Raw genomic sequence first — 13,273 nt, 5'->3', positions numbered from 1 at the left:
TTGTATAGTTAATTAGATACATAGTTTCTTATACACTTAATTTCATAGGAATTTGATCACTAACTTTAATGAATTAGAGGATTTTTATTGCTTTTGACTGGCTGTCAGCTATTTATGAAGGAGTCGGGTTGTGGAAAAATAGAGGGATCCAAGTCAGTGGTTTGACCTACCAACTCCACAGTCCTGGACAGATCTTTGCTGGATAACTTCTTTATAGGTCTTTTTAATGACTGTAGCTCCATTTTTGTTCATACTCAGCCGCAAATCCCCTGTATAGTCATACATTTAAGACCTGGTTCACATCTGCATTCGGTATTACATTTGGGGAGTCCACATGGGGACCCTCCCCCCCACCCGAACTGAATACCGAACGCATTGACAGGTGGTGACCTTATGAAAGCACATGGACCCCATAGATAATAATGGGTCCATGTGTTTTCCGAGCGCTGTCGGCATGAGTCATTGGTAGAGAAAAGTACTTCATGAAATACTTTCCTCTCTGCATGACTCATTCGGAGACCGCACGGAAAACACACAGACCCCATTATAGTCTATGGGGTCCGTGTGCTTTCATAAGCTCACCGCTTGTCAAAGCGTTTGGTACTCCGTTCAGGGAGTCCACATGGGGCCCTAACGCAGATGTGAACCCGGCCTAAAGCATAACTTGTTGGCCATCTGTATTTACACTCACCGGCCACTTTATTAGGTACACCATGCTAGTAACGGGTTGGACCCCCTTTTGCCTTCAGAACTGCCTCAATTCTTCGTGGCATAGATTCAACAAGGTGCTGGAAGCATTCCTCAGAGATTTTGGTCCATATTGACATGATGGCATCACACAGTTGCCGCAGATTTGTCGGCTGCACATCCATGATGCGAATCTCCCGTTCCACCACATCCCAAAGATGCTCTATTGGATTGAGATCTGGTGACTGTGGAGGCCATTGGAGTACAGTGAACTCATTGTCATGTTCAAGAAACCAGTCTGAGATGATTCCAGCTTTATGACATGGCACATTATCCTGCTGAAAGTAGCCATCAGATGTTGGGTACATTGTGGTCATAAAGGGATGGACATGGTCAGCAACAATACTCAGGTAGGCTTTGGCGTTGCAACGATGCTCAATTGGTACCAAGGGGCCCAAAGAGTGCCAAGAAAATATTCCCCACACCATGACACCACCACCACCAGCCTGAACCATTGATACAAGGCAGGATGGATCCATGCTTTCATGTTGTTGACGCCAAATTCTGACCCTACCATCCGAATGTCGCAGCAGAAATCGAGACTCATCAGACCAGGCAACGTTTTTCCAATCTTCAGTTGTCCAATTTCGATGAGCTTGTGCAAATTGTAGCCTCAGTTTCCTGTTCTTAGCTGAAAGGAGTGGCACCCGGTATGGGTTTCTGCTGCTGTAGCCCATCTGCCTCAAAGTTCGACGTACTGTGCGTTCAGAGATGCTCTTCTGGCTACCTTGGTTGTAACGGGTGGCTATTTGAGTCACTGTTGCCTTTCTATCAGCACAAACCAGTCTGGCCATTCTCCTCTGACCTCTGGCATCAACAACGCATTTCCGCCCACAGAACTGCCGCTCACTGGATGTTTTTTCTTTTTCGGACCATTCTCTGTAAACCCTAGAGATGGTTGTGCGTGAAAATCCCAGTAGATCAGCAGTTTCTGAAATACTCAGACCAGCCCTTCTGGCACCAACAACCATGCCACGTTCAAAGGCACTCAAATCACCTTTCTTCCCCATACTGATGCTTGGTTTGAACTGCAGGAGATTGTCTTGACCATGTCTACATGCCTAAATGCACTGAGTTGCCGCCATGTGATTGGCTGATTAGAAATTAAGTGTTAACGAGCAGTTGGACAGGTGTACCTAATAAAGTGGCCGGTGAGTGTATCTAGGACGCTCTGGAGCTCACTGCATACCACTACGCATTCAGAAATATGACACTATTCTGTGTAGTAATTCACTATAGACAGGCCATCTGTATTAGGTTGGTGGGCTTGGACTCGTGGCACCTTTATTGATCAACTGTTCACTTCCATTCATTGTTTACTAAGCACAGCTCTGTACTAAGAGGAGCAACTATACTTGATACTGCCACTCATTCAAGTGAATAGGACTGACTGTAATACCAGGCCACTATTGAGTGAAGAGCTGTGCCTAGTAAACTGTAAAGGGATGTATCACACAAGTGTCCCAGCCCCTTCCAGCAGCTGATCAGCAAGGGTGCTAAGCGTTGGGCCGCCACCGATTTAATATTGATGATCTATCCTATCCATGCTGGGGTTTTTTTTTTCCCTTCCTTCTTGTGTTTACTACCTTCATATGCATTAAAATACTTATTTCTTATTGGCTACATTTCTTGTCTTTGTAGGCTTCTGATCAGAAAACAGTGGCATCCTTTCCATCTAATGTTTCCAGTCATATACCAGGAGTGTACACTGGCAAATGTAAGTATATTTAATAAAACACGCACTGAAGTGCCAAAGGGAAGGAATGGTATAAGATACTAAAAGAATGTAAAAGAAAATACTCTAATAAATCATCCAGTGTTCTGGCACTGCCGCGCCAGTTCTCCCTAAGGGCTCGTTCACACGGGGGGCGGTGGGGCGGATTTTGGCACTGAGAGTGACGCGGGGAGCCATATCACTCTCAGGTCAAAACCCACCTGCCACGACCGTCGCGGTCATGGCTTCCCCCTTCGGAGTCGGCTCAAATGAATGGGCCGACACCGGAGATTGCTGCCACCTCAGCAAGCCGCGGAATCCGCCTGAAGAAAGGGCAGCTCGCAACATGCCGCTAGCAAAGAAAAGAACGCTAGTGGTCTCCATAGACCACCATTGTATGGAGGCAGATTTTGAGACAAAATCCGCTGTCAAAATCCGCCTCCTTGCCCCCGTGTGAACTAGACCTTAGCCTTGGCAGTAGCAAGGACAACCCTGTCTACACTGGGATGGCTGCAGCTGAAAAACATGGGGTACTTTAAGATCACACCTTATTTATCAGATGTCCCTGAAGAAAACCTTGGGCTTATTTTATATTTTCTATGTTTTTGTGTCATTTTCCATTTGACTATGGAACCATGCATTGATATTATCAATGTATATTTTTTTTTGTAGGTCTTCAATTAAATTTTACAATGACGTGGGGGGACCTGCATTACCTTGGCCTTACAGGACTAGAAATTGTAGGATCGGATGGGGAAGCATTGCCTATAAATATGAATATTATGACTGCCTCGCCTCCAGACCTCAGCGTGCTTCCTGAATACCACGATGACAGCAGAACATTAGAAAAGTATGGTCAGACATATTATGCATATTATCTACTGTATATGGTATTACCCTATATTCACAAGGACGTCCTAATCTGCCGGGTGTGAACTCAGCTGTGTTGTAAAAGAAAATTGTCTTTCTTATATCTCCCCCTCCTCTCTCCATAGACTTATAATGTACAGATTTGGTCAGTGGCAGAATGGGGCAAATAAGGTTGGGTTACATGTGCGACGAAAATCGCATCTGCACAGAGGACTTTTTTTCTCCGCTGCTTACAGTTTCTAAACAGCAGACACTCGATGGACCCCATTCTAGTTACCTCTGTTGTTATGGTCTTGCTCTTCATTGACGCAGAGCCCAGCACTAGTGAACCTAGTATCAGAGAAGTAATAGGCATTTTTCATTAAAGGGAGTCTGTCAGCAAAACAAACCATAAGCAAACTAGTGACAGTACTTTGTAGGGTGGCATCTACACTTTCCAAAGACTCCTTTTTATTCTGCATTGCAGTTCCAGTTTCGGGAAAATCTGCCTTTTATGTGCAAATTAGCATAAAAGGGTTTTAGAGGAGATTCTTTGCCTACAGGGCGTCACCCTACCCCCAAACAGAGTGTGACAAAGTGGAAGATGTCATGTAAAGGGGCATATGAGCATCTATGGTTCTTTTGATGCATCCCATAATTTAATTTGCCCGTGACATTGGTCACTAACAGTAAGCTTACTGTCCACAAAAAGACTTTTTCATTGGCAGTATTACCCAGTGCCGATGTCCGCCTGTGGCCTCTCCACGGGGAAACCTTTTTTTCATCCGGACACAAAGTCCTGCATGTCCGATTCTATGTCCAGCTAAACAACCGGAGGACACCGGAGGTCACCTTTAAAAACCCATTCAAATTAATGGGTTTTAAAGCTGACTGCCAGGAAGCCGTCCCCACTTAAGTTTCTCTGTGCTGAGGACGGAAACCCAGCGGCGTGATACAGGGTGGACACCAGGCCCATGTGCGAACGCCCCCTTACTTTGTGTGCTCTTCACTTTGCAGATACTGGGGTCTTACAGTACTAAAAAAAAAAAAAACCCCTCAAAACTAAGACCATTCTATCATTAAAAAAACAACATAAATTACCTGAATAATCAAATGAAATAAATCTTATGCCTTCAAAATCATATGTACTAAACGCCAGAAAATATCTGGTTATGAATGGGAAAAAAAACTCTGTCCTTGAAATGGTTAAAAACCATTTTCTGTCCATGTGAAGGCCCAGATTGTGGGATAATCCGGTATCTGCGGCATCCTATTAGAGGAGCTCTATTGATGTTCAGTCCTAGCACGCATCTCCGAACATGTCTGCTCTTAGATTATGTTTCTCTAAAAGTTTTAGACATTTGGTAATGGCATCCTATACACTATATAAGTATTTCCATTACATTCATTTTTTGAAGCATTCCTGTGCTTTTATTTTCTAGGCTCATTGATGGCGTGAACATTACCAGTGAGGATTCTCACATGTGGCTTATCCCATTTACCTGTGGAGAAAATCACACAATCACCATCAATTTTGATAAATCTGAAGCCGTCGCAGGACTGAGGTTTTGGAATTACAATAAATCTCCTGAAGACACATACAGAGGGGTAATGCCTTTCAGATTTTGCTTTGTAAATGAATACTGTATTGTTAGAACCCAGGGAATAAACTGTTATGAGAAACGAAACGATCCCTTCCGTAGCATCTTACAAACAGCCGAAAATACACCTAAGGTGAGCGCTAGGACATCAGCACTGCTAATGGCTGCTCTTTTCCATTTGCTTTTAAATTTTCTGGCCGTCTTTCAAATCCCCTTTTATTCTCTTTTTATATAGATTATATATAGCTCAGGGTCTAAAAATCATAATAATAGGCAATTATTTCTGTTCCGCATTCATCTTGAAGAAGATATTTGTCTACAAATATAATTTGTAATCTGAATAAGAAAGTTTGGGTGCCATTACACCAGTTATGACCCCACTTATTGCATGTGCTGTTTTTTTTCTGCACAGTAAAAATGCAAAACACGTGTGGGTTAAAAAGAAAACGTATGCATTAACAGAAGTAAAAACGCCACGTGTAATAGCGCCCTTAGTCATTTTGATTGGTATAGAAAAGCAGCATAGGCATCAACCCAAGTAGAAAACAGCACATTTAATAGCAGTCTTAAAGAGGACCTCTCAAGTTCTCAGAGATGTGTGGTATTATATACCGCCAGAAAGCCAACAGTGGCGTCATCGCCGAGAAACGTTCCCGACAGTACAAGGCTGTGGAAGAATACTGCCGGTGGGGGGTGTAAGATACAATACTGTGGCCCAGAATTCAGGCACCAGTGAGGTTGTATAGGTTTACACCAGACAGACTATGAAGATGCACTCGATTTCTCATCCAGTATCTCCCACTGTTAGAAATCTGGTGCATTGTTGACTGTATAAATCAGGGCTCAGCAACCTCTTTCTGAATGGCGTATCATTTATTTTTTTCTTTTGAAGTAGTCCGTGTACAACACAATAATTGTAAGGATGTCAAAACCTACATGAAAGTCAGCCATAAGCCTGCTTGGTAGAGGCAAAGGATATCTCTTACATAGTCTTTTTGATGAATACAACAGTTTAGCTACCATTTTATGCTTTTGCAATTACTTCAGGATACAATGATGCGCCCTGATCAGACTGGTTCATGGACCTGACATTAGGATGTCACACACCAATTACTAGGATGGCACCTCCCTACTGAATCCTCTCCTCTGACTATGTTTCCATGGGATTATATACTTAGGTTGTAGTCTAGGGTAAGAGTTAAAATGTATTGTATACTTCAGTTGTAGTCAGGGAGAAGTATTACTGTGTATTGTATACTTCGGTTATATTCAAGGATAAGTGTTAACGTATATTGTATACTTAGGTTGTAGTCAGGGATAAGTGTTGATCTGTACTATATACTTATATTATAGTCAAGGATAAGTATTAAGCTGTATTGTATACTTCGGTGTTGTAGTCAGGGGATAAGTGTTAACATGTATTGTATACTTCGATTGTAGTGAAGGATAAGTGTTGTATTCAGTATTAGTATTGCATTGTATATCAGTATTGTATGTCGGTTGCAGTCAGGGATGAGTGTTAAAATGTATTGTATACTTCGATTGTAGTCAAGGGTTAGGCTGGTCTTACACGGCCGTAATGTAAGTCCGCAAATGGTTCACAATTGAGGGTTTTTAGTTGCAGAACATTTGCGGACACATTATATTCAATGCGGCCTCTTACACCACCGGATTTTTTATCCGTGGTGTGGCCTGGCCGCAACCGTGGTCTGCAAATTATGGAACATGTCCGTAATGGCCGTGAATTGCGGCACTGCACGGACTCGCCCATAGAACTCTATTACTGTTACTGTGTGCTGTCTGATATCTGCCTGGCAGCTATACGTACTAGGGATTACAGGCTTCTCTTCATAGACGCAGTTGTCAGGAAGGCTTCTCTGAGATAATAAGCCATTGTTTCCAAATGATCAGTTACCTTCATATACATCATTGTAATTCTGCTGACAGCTAGCGTAGGATTTCACGCCCAGTGAGATAATATTGAGTTATATCATAGCACAGAGGAATGAATTATAGATTTCCTGTACAAGAGATTACATATCTGAAAAAAAAACCACCAATGGACAAAGTGGTCACAAAGTAGACGGGACACTTTCTTTCCAACACATACTTTATATACAATATATACATTATTTATGTGATGTTAATGGGATTTTCCTTTGACATAGAGCTGGCGGTCTATCCTAATAAGCAAGAACCCCCGTGATCATGAGAATAAAGGGGCTATTTTCTTGCAGTACCTGACAGCTTTCATTCACACAGCGGTGTGCAGTACTGTAGCTCAGCTCCATCCATGTATATTTTCCCATTCTCTGTCGAAACAATACAGCAAGATATCAAGATATTTCCATGTTTCAGAAGACAAATGTCATTTTTAGTATATTGACAATCTTACAGCTTTCCGGTGTATTAGTACTTTATTGCTTTGAAGATTGCTGCTAGCTGTCATTCAATGGGAGCCATGATTATTTCCTCGCACCAGATAGAGATCTGACCTGGTCATGTGACAGGTTGCTATATGTCCATTGCAGTCTGATCAGTAGTCAGTGCATTAAATAGACTGAACTGCACCGCGTATGTTTCCTTAATGAGAACTTTATAGGGACGTTCCACATAGGCTCCTAATAACTAACACTATGGCCGTGACTTATTATACCTTGTACATCAGATTTCTGCCATACAATACATAAAAAGTCTTAATTTTTGTGCTAAATTCTTCCACGGATCCACGGCCACAAGTACTGTAAATACTTGTTATATAACCTAGCGATGTAGTGAAAATAAGAACTGATATACAATTCATGGTTGTATATAACGCTAGAAAGCTGACAGTGCGCTGAATTGAGCGCACTGTCGGCTCTCACATTATCTAATCGCAAGCAAGAGATATTGGTGCCATTAGTTTCGGCACCGATTTCTGCCCACTGTCAGAAGGGCGCTCCTGACATTCTAGCTAGGCTGTGAGGAACGCCCCCTGAAAGTACTCATTCATAGCCCTGTACGGTCAGAGGGGGTTCCTTAGCGCCCAACGATGAGGCTGTGCTGTTAAGAATGCACCCCCTCCAGTACAAGTGTATGGATGAGTACTATCAGCGGGGCGCTCCTCACGGCCCAGCTGGACTGTCAGGAATACTCTTCTGACAGTGGGCAGAGATTGGTGCCAAAACTAACAGCACCAATATCTCCGGATGGGGCACATTATGGGAAAGCCAATAGTGCGCTGAATTCAGTGCACTGTCGGCTTTCTAGCGGCATATAAAACCACATGTGCACACAGGGTATGATATGAGTGTGAAAAATTCTCACTGAAACTTCTGCAAAACCCATGTGAGTTACATGTGGATTTGCAGCAACTTTTACTGCACTTGTGCTGAGGATTTTACCCTATGCAAGCGTGAAGTCGGCAGTAAATATCTACAAGATAGGTTGACACTGTGCAGATTTTCAAAGTTTTTATTTTTTACGCTAAGGCCCCATGTAGCGAGCTGCAGCTAAAAAAGACGGAAAAGACTGCATCAGAACCACATCACATTTTTTTCTGCAGCATTTTCACAGAAAGTCCGTTTCTATAGACATATTTAACATGCTGCAATTTTCAAAAACACAAGTTTTTTTAAATTGCAGTTTTTCAGTAATATGTGGACGGGATTAGTCAGAATCCCACCCACTTTGCAATGTTTTTTGCGTGTTCAGAGTGTAGGTCCCCTGCCTGAGTGTGCGGATTACACTGGGTAATACTCATCCACCGTGTTGCTATTGTAGAAGTTTGAGATTTCTTGCCCACATTTCCATGGGGAGAAATTCACTGTTTATATGCTCTCTGCCAATGTACACTCATATTGTCCATAACTTTATATTTTAATGCCGTTCTTATCTTTTTTTCCTCTTTTGTTTAATTTTATGAAAGCAGGAGTGAGAATCTCTTTCTTTTTTGTTTTAAGATGCCATATTGACACTTGGCTCCTGCTGACTTTGCTTTAGCACTGAAGCAACATCTTGAAGCAGAGCTTGTATAAAGCAACATGCGAGAAGAAGAAAGAGAGGGGAATATGAAGGCACAATGGGTGACTTCTGTGGTTATTCAGATACTGGCCACTTTATATTTTTAGTTAAAAAAAAATCAACATCTGGTCCATAACTAGACTGTTGTGAGAATATAATAGCCATTATGGGATATTTTTGCTGTGGATTGTCATCTACGACTGCTTTGTTACTTTCTGGTTACATTAATGCTTGCTACTACTTCTTCAATTGCAGTTTTACTACTTTCTTCTTAGAATGTTCTATGTTAATAGTTTAGATCAAAATCTAATAAAATGTGATGAAAACAATGTTTACCTGGGACGTAAGTGTATGCAGTACCTTGTAAAGGCATGATATGTAGAGATGAGCGAACAGTGTTCTATCGAACTCATGTTCGATCGGATATTAGGCTGTTCGGCATGTTCGAATCGAATCGAACACCGCGTGGTAAAGTGCGCCATTACTCGATTCCCCTCCCACCTTCCCTGGCGCCTTTTTTGCTCCAATAACAGCGCAGGGTAGGTGGGACAGGAACTACGACACCGGTGACGTTGAAAAAAGTAGGCAAAACCCATTGGCTGCCGAATACATGTGACCTCTAATTTAAAAGAACAGCGCCGCCCAGGTTCGCGTCATTCTGAGCTTGCAATTCACCGAGGACGGAGGTTTCCGTCCAGCTAGCTAGGGCTTAGATTCTGGGTAGGCAGGGACAGGCTAGGATAGGAAGGAGAAGACAACCAACAGCTCTTGTAAGAGCTAAATTCCAGGGAGAAGCTTGTCAGTGTAACGTGGCACTGACGGGCTCAATCGCCGCAACCCAGCTTTCCCAGGATCCTGAATGGAATACACTGTCAGTGTATTCCCGTATACCCGATATATACCCCGATACCCGTTCCAACGGTGTGCCCCCCCACCTTCACCCCAGAAATACCCTGCAAGTCCCCTAGCAATAGAATTGGGGCTATATACACCCACAATTTTTACTACTGGTATACAGTGCCATTGTCTGACTGGGAATTCAAAGAATATATTGGGAATACAAATACCCTCATTTCTTGCTACTGCCATATAGTGCCAGTGTCTGACTGGGAATTCAAAGAATATATTGGGGTTACGTGCACCCACAATTTTTACTACTGGTATACAGTGCCATTGTCTGACTGGGAATTCAAAGAATATATTGGGAATACAAATACCCTCATTTCTTGCTACTGCCATATAGTGCCAGTTTCTGACTGGTAATTCAAAGAATATATTGGGGTTACGTGCACCCACAATTTTTACTACTGGTATACAGTGCCATTGTCTGACTGGGAATTCAAAGAATATATTGGGAATACAAATACCCTCATTTCTTGCTACTGCCATATAGTGCCAGTGTCTGACTGGGAATTCAAAGAATATATTGGGGTTACGTGCACCCACAATTTTTACTACTGGTATACAGTGCCATTGTCTGACTGGGAATTCAAAGAATATATTGGGAATACAAATACCCTCATTTCTTGCTACTGCCATATAGTGCCAGTGTCTGACTGGGAATTCAAAGAATATATTGGGGTTACGTGCACCCACAATTTTTACTACTGGTATACAGTGCCATTGTCTGACTGGGAATTCAAAGAATATATTGGGGTTATAAATACCCTCATTTCTTGCTACTGCCATATAGTGCCAGTTTCTGACTGGTAATTCAAAGAATATATTGGGGTTACGTGCACCCACAATTTTTACTACTGGTATACAGTGCCATTGTCTGACTGGGAATTCAAAGAGTATATTGGGAATACAAATACCCTCATTTCTTGCTACTGCCATATAGTGCCAGTTTCTGACTGGTAATTCAAAGAATATATTGGGGTTACGTGCACCCACAATTTTTACTACTTGTATACAGTGCCATTGTCTGACTGGGAATTCAAAGAATATATTGGGGTTATAAATACCCTCATTTCTTGCTACTGCCATATAGTGCCAGTTTCTGACTGGTAATTCAAAGAATATATTGGGGTTACGTGCACCCACAATTTTTACTACTGGTATACAGTGCCATTGTTTGACTGGGAATTCAAAGAGTATATTGGGAATACAAATACCCTCATTTCTTGCTACTGCCATATAGTGCCAGTTTCTGACTGGTAATTCAAAGAATATATTGGGGTTACGTGCACCCACAATTTTTACTACTGGTATACAGTGCCATTGTCTGACTGGGAATTCAAAGAATATATTGGGGTTATAAATACCCTCATTTCTTGCTACTGCCATATAGTGCCAGTTTCTGACTGGTAATTCAAAGAATATATTGGGGTTACGTGCACCCACAATTTTTACTACTGGTATACAGTGCCATTGTCTGACTGGGAATTCAAAGAATATATTGGGGTTATAAATACCCTCATTTCTTGCTACTGCCATATAGTGCCAGTTTCTGACTGGTAATTCAAAGAATATATTGGGGTTACGTGCACCCACAATTTTTACTACTGGTATACAGTGCCATTGTCTGACTGGGAATTCAAAGAGTATATTGGGAATACAAATACCCTCATTTCTTGCTACTGCCATATAGTGCCAGATTCTGACTGGGAATTCAAAGAATATATTGGGGTTACGTGCACCCACAATTTTTACTACTGGTATACAGTGCCATTGTCTGACTGGGAATTCAAAGAATATATTGGGGTTATAAATACCCTCATTTCTTGCTACTGCCATATAGTGCCAGTTTCTGACTGGTAATTCAAAGAATATATTGGGGTTACGTGCACCCACAATTTTTACTACTGGTATACAGTGCCATTGTCTGACTGGGAATTCAAAGAGTATATTGGGAATACAAATACCCTCATTTCTTGCTACTGCCATATAGTGCCAGTTTCTGACTGGTAATTCAAAGAATATATTGGGGTTACGTGCACCCACAATTTTTACTACTGGTATACAGTGCCATTGTCTGACTGGGAATTCAAAGAGTATATTGGGAATACAAATACCCTCATTTCTTGCTACTGCCATATAGTGCCAGTTTCTGACTGGGAATTCAAAGAATATATTGGGGTTACGTGCACCCACAATTTTTACTACTGGTATACAGTGCCATTGTCTGACTGGGAATTCAAAGAATATATTGGGGTTATAAATACCCTCATTTCTTGCTACTGCCATATAGTGCCAGTTTCTGACTGGTAATTCAAAGAATATATTGGGGTTACGTGCACCCACAATTTTTACTACTGGTATACAGTGCCATTGTCTGACTGGGAATTCAAAGAGTATATTGGGAATACAAATACCCTCATTTCTTGCTACTGCCATATAGTGCCAGTTTCTGACTGGGAATTCAAAGAATATATTGGGGTTACGTGCACCCACAATTTTTACTACTGGTATACAGTGCCATTGTCTGACTGGGAATTCAAAGAATATATTGGGGTTATAAATACCCTCATTTCTTGCTACTGCCATATAGTGCCAGTTTCTGACTGGTAATTCAAAGAATATATTGGGGTTACGTGCACCCACAATTTTTACTACTGGTATACAGTGCCATTGTCTGACTGGGAATTCAAAGAGTATATTGGGAATACAAATACCCTCATTTCTTGCTACTGCCATATAGTGCCAGTTTCTGACTGGGAATTCAAAGAATATATTGGGGTTACGTGCACCCACAATTTTTACTACTGGTATACAGTGCCATTGTCTGACTGGGAATTCAAAGAATATATTGGGGTTATAAATACCCTCATTTCTTGCTACTGCCATATAGTGCCAGTTTCTGACTGGTAATTCAAAGAATATATTGGGGTTACGTGGACCCACAATTTTTACTACTGGTATACAGTGCCATTGTCTGACTGGGAATTCAAAGAGTATATTGGGAATACAAATACCCTCATTTCTTGCTACTGCCATATAGTGCCAGTTTCTGACTGGGAATTCAAAGAATATATTGGGGTTACGTGCACCCACAATTTTTACTACTGGTATACAGTGCCATTGTCTGACTGGGAATTCAAAGAGTATATTGGGAATACAAATACCCTCATTTCTTGCTACTGCCATATAGTGCCAGTTTCTGACTGGGAATTCAAAGAATATATTGGGGTTACGTGCACCCACAATTTTTACTACTGGTATACAGTGCCATTGTCTGACTGGGAATTTAAAGAGTATATTGGGAATACAAATACCCTCATTTCTTGCTACTGCCATATAGTGCCAGTGTCTGACTGGGAATTCAAAGAATATATTGGGGTTACGTGCACCCACAATTTTTACTACTGGTATACAGTGCCATTGTCTGACTGGGAATTTAAAGAGTATATTGGGAATA

General features: G+C 41.7%; 1 protein-coding gene across 3 annotated transcripts in view; it reads left to right on the top strand.

Moving 5' to 3' along the window:
• The window catches only part of KATNIP (katanin interacting protein), a 132,998-nt gene that overhangs the window by 70,556 nt on the left and 49,169 nt on the right, over positions 1–13,273 (top strand). For 2 of the 3 annotated variants that reach the window (XM_075286009.1, XM_075286008.1), the window contains 3 exons: positions 2,389–2,464; positions 3,134–3,311; positions 4,753–4,918. In XM_075286009.1, coding sequence (XP_075142110.1) covers positions 2,389–2,464; positions 3,134–3,311; positions 4,753–4,918 — 420 coding nt within the window. Of the gene's footprint in view, positions 1–2,388; positions 2,465–3,133; positions 3,312–4,752; positions 4,919–8,852; positions 8,906–13,273 lie in introns of those variants that run through there. The other variant, XM_075286010.1, reaches the window with a different exon arrangement.

Source organism: Leptodactylus fuscus, chromosome 8 (genome assembly GCF_031893055.1).
Source record: "Leptodactylus fuscus isolate aLepFus1 chromosome 8, aLepFus1.hap2, whole genome shotgun sequence".
NCBI lineage: Eukaryota > Metazoa > Chordata > Amphibia > Anura > Leptodactylidae > Leptodactylus > Leptodactylus fuscus.
This window is presented reverse-complemented; position numbering and strand designations above follow the sequence as displayed.